Source organism: Hemiscyllium ocellatum, chromosome 23, assembly GCF_020745735.1.
Source record: "Hemiscyllium ocellatum isolate sHemOce1 chromosome 23, sHemOce1.pat.X.cur, whole genome shotgun sequence".
Lineage (NCBI taxonomy): Eukaryota > Metazoa > Chordata > Chondrichthyes > Orectolobiformes > Hemiscylliidae > Hemiscyllium > Hemiscyllium ocellatum.
Window position 1 is genome coordinate 30321409 of NC_083423.1, and position 10035 is coordinate 30331443.

Here is a 10035-nt window from a genome sequence, read left to right on the forward strand (position 1 = left end):
AAATACAAATATTTGAGAGGCCGTTCAAAGATCTGATAACAACAGGGAAGAGGCTGATCTTAAAATCTGCTCATACATGTATTCAAACATTTCTATCTTCTGTCTGATGGAAGAAGGTGGAAGAGACTATAACCTGGATGGGAGGAGACTTCGTTTATGCTGGTTGCTTTCACGAAGGAGCAGGAAGTATAGACAAAGTCAGTGCATGGGAGGATTTGCTTGATGGACTGTACAATGCCATGTTTGAAGCAGACTGTTAAAGGGAACGAAGCATTATACTTTATAATATTTCTCATTGTATTATTCTAAAAGAATTAAATACAATCATGGACTTGCTTTATCAAATTGGAAATCAGTCAAATGACATTGTTTACTCCTTGCAGGCTAGAAAATACATTGAATCTTTACCATACATGCCTCAAAAAGATTTGAAAGAACTATTCAATGGTGACAATCCTTTAGGTAAGACTTTCTGCATTTAAACTGGTTGGAAGTAATCTATATGGGAATAACTGTTGTGATTTGTAGGCTTAGGTCTTGCTGTAATGAATGCAAAATGCCATTGCATAAGTGAGCAATAACAGATGCCATTATTGTTTATACTGCACTATTACCTTTGCCTAATCATCCAGATTTCACAACTGAAAGTTCATCTTCATAAAATGCATCAAATAGTTTATAATTATAGAGTGAAATATAATTAATGCACAACTTCAAAACTAATTGACAGAATAGAGTCATTTTGTCATAGAATCATTCAGCACAGAAACAGACCCTTCGGTCCAACTCATCCACCCTGATCAGACATCCTAATCTGGCCTAGTTCCATTTGCCAACATTTGGCCTTTATCCCTCTAAACCCTTCCTATTTACATACCCATCCAGATGCCTTTTAAATGTTGTAAAAGTACCTCCACCACTTCCTTTGGCATACATGCACCACCTTCTGTGTGAACCAGTTACCCCTCAGTTCCTTTTTAAATCTTTCCTCTCTTACTTTAAGCCTATGCCCTCTAGTTTTGGACTTTGCCACCCCAGGAAAAAAGACCTTAACTATTCACCCTATCATCACCCTATCCATGCCCATCATGATTTTATAAAGCTGAATAAGGTCACCCCCTCAACCTCTGCTCCAGGGAAAAATGCTGCAGCCTATTTAGCTTCTCCGTATAACTCAAATCCTCCGATCCCGACACATCCTTGTTAATCTTTTCTGCATCCTCTCAACACTCTTGGCAACACTCTTACTGTAGAACTGTATGCAGTATTCTAAGCATGGCCTCACCAATGTCCTCTATAGCCACAACATAATGTTCCAACTCCTCTACTCAATGTTCAGAGCAATGAAGGCAAGCGGGCCAAACGCCTTCTTCCCCACCATGTCTACCTGCGATTCCACTTTCAATGAACTATGCACCTACACCCCTAGATCTTTTTGTTTGGCAGCAAACCCCAGGGCCCTACTGATAACTGTATAAAACCTGCCCTGGTTTACCTTACCAAAATGCAACACCTCACATTTATCTAAATTAATCCATCTGCTGCACCTCAGCTCATGGGCGCATCTAATCAAGATCCCATGTTACTCTGAGATATGTCATCTGCAAACATATGAACTATGCCTCCTACATTCACATACAAATCATTGGTATAAATGATGAAAAGCAGTGGACCCAGCACTGATTCAGGAGGCATTCTGCTGGTTACAGGCCTTCCGCCTTGAAAGCAAACCTCTGCCACCACCATCGGTCTCCTTCCTTTAAGCTAATTTTGTTTCCAATTGGCTAGCTCTCTTAGGATACAATGTAATTTAACCTTACTAACCAGTTTAACATGCAGAATGTGGTCAGACACTTTGCTGCAGTCCACGTAGATATCTACCGCTATGCCTTCATCGCCTTAATCGTCTTTGTCACCTCTTCAAAAAACCTGATCAATATAGTTGCAAGAAACGTCTCTGCAAAAGCTGCTGCAATTCAAGATATGCTTAACTTATTTTTAGGAAAAGTTTAATTTGTCAGGAGTAAATATTACATAAGGAAAAATATTGATTGGTGATTTAAATGATGATGATTAGCATTTAAATTCCACACACCCAACGGTAATCTATGGGCAACAGATTGAGTTCATTTGTAAATTTTATATGATGTAAACTCTCTTCCAAATATAAATGTTTCCTTTGTCCACTGTCTTTGGTACTGTGCAGTCAGCCTCATTTACGCTGTTATGGACTAGACCCGACCCCTCAATACATTTTTAAGCAGGTAGCCCAGACCATAACTTTGCTATTATTTTTAGGTAAGTTTATAGTGTATATTTCTGGAGTGAACTAGCTGATTCAACTGCCAAGATTTAAACAAACAGAATTTATTTATAAAATTATGGAATGAAACCCAAAGAACAGAAAGTAGAATACCGAATAACTTATCCTTCCCAAAAACCCGACAGACTATCCCGACTTAATGATGCTGTTCCAAAGATACTTGCAACAGTCCCCATAAACAAACTCCTCAGCATAAAGAGTAAAAATGACGCAAAAAGCTTACAGGTTGCAAAGTCAGAAGTTACACAGCTAGCTGGCCACTCCCCTTTGATAATACCTTTTTTTAAAACAAGACATAAAAGCCTTAAGCCGGAGTCATTATTCTTAGGTGTAAATAAAAAGGGCCCCAATAAACCTTTCAAACCCAGCCTCGTTGAAGCCTGGCCAATTACTCCCTGTCTGAAAAAGAAACACTAAACTCCTTGTAAAAAGACCAACACTGTGATAACACTCCTGGATCAAAAAGTACCAAAGGGAACGGTGAGATAAACATTGACACCAGTCTGCCTAACCTGTTAACAAACATGGCTTCTGTTATTATGGTGACTTCACTATCTCTGCTGCCAAGGGGGAATCTCAACTCCACATGCCAAAAGCAGTAACCCTGCTGCAATACCTAAAGGGTCTGATAATATTGCACTTTCATGATGAACACTAAGGAGTGTCACATTCCCACTAGATATTTGCCAGGGCGTGATCAATGTTGGAACACAACAACGTACAGTGTGAGAGGTGGTAGATCCTGGCTGCCAGGAGGAACATGAATTTAAAACAAAACATAAACCCTGTCTTAATGGTGTCTGCAGGTATCTCACATGCATACTGAATGGAGCAGGTTGGAGGCCAGGCCCCTGATCTGCTCTGCTAAGAAAAGCCAATAACCACTCATCCCAAAATACCTATTGTATGAAAGTGGGCTATGGCCCTTCAGGAATGATCTATCATTCAACAAGGTCATGGATAGTCTGATTTTAACCTCAAATCTACATGCCTATATAACTTGAATCTTTCGTCCTATTGGTAAGCAAAATTCCATCTACCTTTTTCAAAATATTTCAAAAATATTTTGAAATTCTGCTTCCACTGCCATTTGAGTAAGAGAATTCCAAAGACTCATAACCAGAGGAAAAAATGTTTCCTTATCTCTGTTTTAAATCGGCGCTCTCTTATTTTTGAACTAGGACCATCTAGTTCTAGCCTCTCCTACAAGAGGAAACACTCATTCCACAACCACCCAGTCAAGTCCCCTCGGGATCTTTTGTGCTTCAATTAAGTCATTGCTGACTCTTCTAAATTCCAGAGGATGCAGACAAGGCCTGTCTAGCCTTTCCTCAAAAGGCTATCTGTTCAAGCCTTAGTCCAGTAAAGATTCTCTGAACTGCTTCCAAAAGTATGGTGATCAATACTGTACACAGTACTCTAGATGCAGTCTCATCAATGCCCTGCAGAATGTCTCTAGGTTGCACACTGTTCCCTTCGCAATAAATCAAAACATTTCAGTAGCCTTCCTGATTACTTGCTGTAACCTATGTGATTCATTCATTAGTACTCCCAGATCTTTCTGCATTTAGATACTGTGTTTCAGTTTTTCATTTTTTCTGCTATAATGGACAAGTTCACATTTTCTTACATTGTACTCCATTTTAGATTGGATTAGGTTAGATACCCTGCAGCATGGAAATGCCCTTCAGCCCAACAAGTCTATACCGACCCACCAAGAAGTAACCCACCTAGACCCATTCCCCAAGCCTATATTTACCCCTGATTAAGGCACCTAACACGATGGGCAATTTGGCATAGCCAATGCACCTGACCTCCACATTTTTGGATTGTGGGAGGAAACCGGAGCAAACCCACACAGACACAGGGAGAACATGCAAACTCCATACAGACATTCGCCCAAGGCTGGAATTGAACCCGGGGCCTCTGGTGCTATGAGGCAGCAGTGCTAACCACTTGCCCAATCACTGACTGATCTTTATTGCTTTGTTGGCTTCTTGTATTCTCTTCACAACATGCTTTCACAACTATCTTTGTGTCATCAGCAACTTTAGCTATAATACCTTTGGTCCCTTCATTCAAATGATTTATATAAATTGTAAAGAGTTGAGGCCCCAGCACCAACCCTGTGGCTCACCACTTGTGATATTCTGTCAGTCTGAAAGAGAACCACACATTCATACTCCATTGAATGTAAATAGCCTCGTACCCATTTTAGATAACTACCCCAGACCTGTGAAAATCATCAGAAGATAATATGTTGTTCAGATATTTTACAGACATGGACCTAATCAATCATTTTTGCTATCTGAGTGCAATATTGACTAATGTAACCACTAGGACTGTGACCCTGGTGTCTAACAAATGAGAAGGCTTTAAAGAACAAGCTTTCTGAACCAAAAGTAATGTGTGAATGATTTCATTAAGCACAAGAGTAGAATTAAAGGCTAAGTTGTTCTGGGTGCTGAGATTTGGTATTGAGAAGATTCTTCAGGCTGGTTAGGTTGAATTTCTTGCTTGTTTTGAGATTGGTTAACCCTGAAGGACTAAGATAGAAAAATTGGATTCTGGAAGTGAGGAAGTGCTATGCCTGATACGTTTGATTGACAAAAACCAGGGGCAGGTGTTCACAAAGGCAGGCCATGAAAATTGAGCCTATAGTTGACATTCCAGTTTGCTGGCACTATTTCATATTGGGTTATTTTCCCAATGGCAGAATTGGCAGCTAAAGGGCTACTTGCTTCCTTAAGGCATGTCAAATGCCTGCTGGTCTTTTTTAGATGTCTGCAAGTACCTTGAGGCATGAGGGAATAGCCAGGTGAGCTACAGGAAAGCAGACACTCCAGGCAGGCTTTGAGACCTTCCGTTTTGGCCTAATCCCAGCTGCAATTGCAGGCTACCCTGTAGAGGAAATTCCACGATAGGATCCTTTTTATATGAGGGCTTTTAAAATGTGCACAGAGGGTGCCTCAAAATGAAGGAGCCCTCTCTGACTCTGTCTCTCACTTCCCCTCCAGCTTCAAGGGCCCACTCAACATCCTCAATTGGACAACAAGCCCACTCTGTGTCTGCTGGTTCATCGGTCTGGGAAAAACCACTGATGGGTGACAATTTCCACACAGAGTGTGGTCATGATTTGACCAGTCAATGGGGGCCTGACCCAAAAGGAAAACTCCTGCCTGGCTGTCAATTCACCTATTCTATCCCTTCCTCCGAAAGAGTGTTTCTTCAAGAAAGTGGGTGCTAGATTAATTTGTTTGAGGTTCATACGTAAATGGCAATGTGACCATTATGAAGGGTAAATATAATTTAGATGTTATATGTAAACCTTTTATATAGTTTATCTTGGTCCCTTCCAATCATAGCTGTAGATCTGCTTCAGAAGATGCTTATACTTGACACTGATAAGAGGATAACTGCAACAGATGCTCTGACTCACCCTTACTTTGCTCAGTATCATGACCCTGATGATGAACCAGAAGCAGAACCATATGATGATTCAATAGAGAATAAAGAACGGACTATAGAGGAGTGGAAAGGTAAGTATATTTTGAAACTTATTGAGGTATGTACTCTTCTGTTCAATTATTCCATATGTTGTGCATCCTAAAAATTTGGAGGGTCTCATATTCTTCCAGTTGTTGAATGAACTTATGAACATCTCTGCCACTGTAAGTGGGTATATGCACCAGCCAGTGTAATATTGAGCCACCTTTGGCATTGATTGTGTCTCTCCAAGAAAGGCTGTCACTCCTGCTGTTTGGGCAGTCACCTTGAAGGAAAATTATTAGACTAGATTAGGTTCCCTACAGTGTGGAAACAGGCCCTTCAGCCCAAACCGACCCTCCGAAGAGTATCCCACCCAAAACCATTTCCCTCTGATGAATGCACCTAACACTATGGGCAATTTAGCATAGCCAATTCACCTGACCTGTACATCTTTGGACTGTGGGAGGAAACCAGAGCACATGGAGGAAACCCACATAGACACAGGGAGAATGTGCAAACTCCACGCAGACAGTCACTCAAGGCTAGAATTGAACCCTGGTCCCTGGTGCTATGAGGCAGCAGTGCTAACCACTGAGCTATCGTGCTGACCCAAATGATCCAAAATAAAAAGAATTTTCAATTCCTTCAGTGCCACTCTTCTTGTCAGCACATCCACTGATAGTAAGGTTTCAGAAAAAAACATACCAAGAGAACAAAGGGAAATAGCCATGGCAGGGGACAAGAGAAACACAAAATTGTGTCAAGTGTCACAATACACTCCAGAGAATGAGAACAGGGTATGGTAGATTAACTAGACTTGCTATTAAATACAATTTTCTTACACCAGACAATTCACATCAGCCAGTGGAGATGCATAATGAAAAAAAATGTCGTTGTCCAGGGCACTAGCTGCATATAGAATAGTAAGAGCACTAAAAGGGAGCGACATTCTTTATTTAACCCAGCTTTTATTGCTGTGAACAGCCCACACAATAAATGGCAGTTTTGGAATCATTAGCAACATACTGGAAACTGGATCCTACCAAATACAAATTTCTTTCTAAATCCCTATCAATAAGAATAAAATTCTTCATTCATATAAGGGGATCCTATGCTCTTTTGAAGATTTTGGAACGTTCACAGTAGGGCCATTACACTACACTTGTAGGAACATGCCCCACAAACATAAGCAATTTTTACACTGTAATGAGATAAACTGCATTTTACAAATTACGTTGCATTACAGTAGTCACTTCAAAAAGTAATTTATTTTATAAAGGACTCCAAGAAGTTTTGACATGAGAGGCACTTAATATTATTATTGCTATGGTTTATCCTAGTGAATAATAGAAAATAAATGCAATTTTATATTCACAGAACTTACATTTGAGGAGGTAAACAGCTTTGAGTTGCCACAATCAACAATGGATAACATGGAGATGGAACCCTAGGAGCAACCTCATTAAACACATTATTAAGAAATATAAAGCATTTCAGCTGCTGCTGGTGTATGACTTGCCAGAGATCTGCATTTTCACCACCCTACAGGCTACCACACAACAAATTGATGACTTGGTTATAGCTGTCTTAAACCAAAAACAGTTGAATGTATTTTAACATTTCATTTAGTTTAACCATGACTTTTTGCATGACTTCTTCTGTAAACAGTTAATAAACCAAATCATGTCTGGCATTCATCCTAAATTTATCAATGGCTTTTTATGTCTATATCAATACCTGGGTTACTACGGCTGAAGTTGGACAATGATGCTGACTCATTCAGAACTTGTGAGAGTACAAATGTTTTCAAGATGTCATTTGATAACTATACCATTTATTTGACCTGAAATTTGTTCATTCTTCAAAAATTCCTGATTAACAAACCAAGTGAGAAAAATTCAAAAGAAAACTTAAATTTTATTGTCTTCAGCTCTGTTACACATACATTTTAAGCCCAGTTTCACACAAGCTTTTGATGCTTTGCTCTTTTATTTAATGGTAGCAAAACACATTTTAGATAGTCTTTTTTTGGTTAAATTCATGTTACAAAGAAGGAGACAACCGAGCTTCTACTCATGGACTGTCAACTCCAATCATTATCTTATTTGCAAAATTTTAGCACATTGCATGTTTGATTTGTGAGGTTAGTAGCATTGTTATGTCAACAGTTGGATCCTGAAATGCTTACATTTATCAAAGAATTCCTGTACAAGCAGGAAATTCCAAATATATATGGACTTTAAATTTTCAAAGAGATTGTTGCTAGGAATAATATACTGTTCATTATCCATAGGTAAAGTAATAACTGAGTAGAATGATTCCTCTGTATTGTGTTTTAAAAAACATAAAGTTCTTTACAGACTGGTTTGTTACATCTAGCATGGGGGGAAATGTTTCCCTTGGCTGTATCAAAAGCTAAAAGTTGTGCAAACAGTGTAAAAGGCCACCCACAAAGGTGAAGATAACTATATAAAAGTGCATTAAATTTTACTTGCCATAACAAAAAATGTAATAAAGAAATGACAGTCCTTTTTAACATCTTTATGAAATATTTATGAAATAAAATCAAGTGATTTATAAAGCTTACAGCATTAATTAATCTAAAACTATAATAGCCTATAATACATTTCTTTTCAATTACAGGTATCCTCACAACAATTCTTATGCTCTGACAGGTGAATTTTAAGATAGTTATTGAAAAAACAATTCCCCCTTCTGCCCCCACCTTGCAATTTCTTGATGTTGGAATAAATTAGCATACATATACAATACGTATTGGCAGCCATGAGAATGTGCATTTAAATTTCTATCATTCTTACATTGTGTCAATTTCCAGGGCAGAGACTCAAATGCAGCTGCGGTCATTGCTTGCGCTGTTTACCCAATTTGGAGATAGGAATTTATAATAGAAAAAGGTTAATATGAAATAACAACAACAGGAAAGAAGGTTTTTCAGACAGGAAATGTCAGCATGCAACAATGTAAGTGATAGAAATAGGCACAGGAGAAATCCTGCTAGAATTGTTAAAATACCATTCAGTTTATACCTCAATGCCAACTGGGTCTTTACGAAAAAACGTGTAACATAAACAGTTGTGAGATTCAGAAATTAAAATAGACCTAACAAATTTGATGCTCTTTAATATTCATCTACATTAAAAAAATTGGAAAAACTACAGTAAGTAGGGAGCCAACTCAATGTTTGAGATCTTTCATGGAAAAAAATGCTGGAAACCCGAAACAGAAATTGCTGGAAATACTCAGCAGATATTGCAGCATTTGTGTAGAGAAAGCAGAGTTAACATTTCAGGTCCAGTGACCCTCTTTCAGAACTGAGTGTATCTAGGAAATGATTGGTATGTGTGCTGAAGATGTGGTGGAGGAGGGGCTTGGAGTAGACAGTAGGTAGAGATGAAGCCCAGAAAGAGAAAACAACAGTTGGAAAGACAAAGGAATGGGTAAAGATCACCCTGAGCATTCAATAGCTGCTAATTGGAACCATTAGTGGCTGATAATGGGGTGGTTGTGGTAGTAACCCATGTGAGGGTAAAGGCCTGGTGTGTTGGGTTTTTGGGGTAAGGACGTGAGGGAAGGGAGGGCCCCAGTTATGTCTGTCTCTTTTTGGGCACAATATATGGAACATTCCTTGTTCGAGTCCTACTCTGGTTCTGACCCACAACTCCTTCTCTGATATGTCAATGACATTATCAGTGCTATTTCCCTCACTTAGAATTGGAAAAGTTGATCTATTTCGCTTGCAATTTCCACCCAACTCTCACCTTCACCTGGTCCATCTTTAACTCCCAGCCTTGCTTCTTCGGTAATACTGTTTCCATTTCCGGGAATAGGCTGGCCACTGATATCCACTGCAAACCCACTGACTCTCATAGTTACCTTGACGATACATTCTCACATTCTGCTTCCTGTAAAGATTCTATTCCATCCTGTCACTTCCTCCATCTCTGTTGCATCTATTCTGATGATACCAACTTCGACAAGGGAACCTCTATAATTTCCACCTTTTTCTCAACTGAGGATTCCCCACCACTGACAGGGCCCTCAGCTATGTCGAACCCATCTTCTGCACTTTGGCCCTCATCCCTTCTGTTCACTCCCACAACAGCAATAGGGATACCTGGTCCTCACTTAGCATCTCATTATTATCTGCATTTAAACAATTATTAGCTGCCATTTCCACTGCCTCTGTGGGATGCCACCGTCAG

At 39.4% G+C, this 10035-nt stretch overlaps 1 protein-coding gene across 1 annotated transcript in view; it reads left to right on the forward strand.

Moving 5' to 3' along the window:
• The window catches only part of mapk11 (mitogen-activated protein kinase 11), a 53269-nt gene extending 44884 nt beyond the window's left edge, over positions 1-8385 (forward strand). Inside the window, exons 10-12 of the mRNA XM_060842847.1 lie at positions 384-462; positions 5689-5862; positions 7190-8385. Coding sequence (XP_060698830.1) covers positions 384-462; positions 5689-5862; positions 7190-7263 — 327 coding nt within the window. The 3' untranslated portion in view covers positions 7264-8385. The remainder of the gene's footprint in view (positions 1-383; positions 463-5688; positions 5863-7189) is intronic.
• The last annotated feature ends 1650 nt before the right edge of the window (positions 8386-10035 follow it).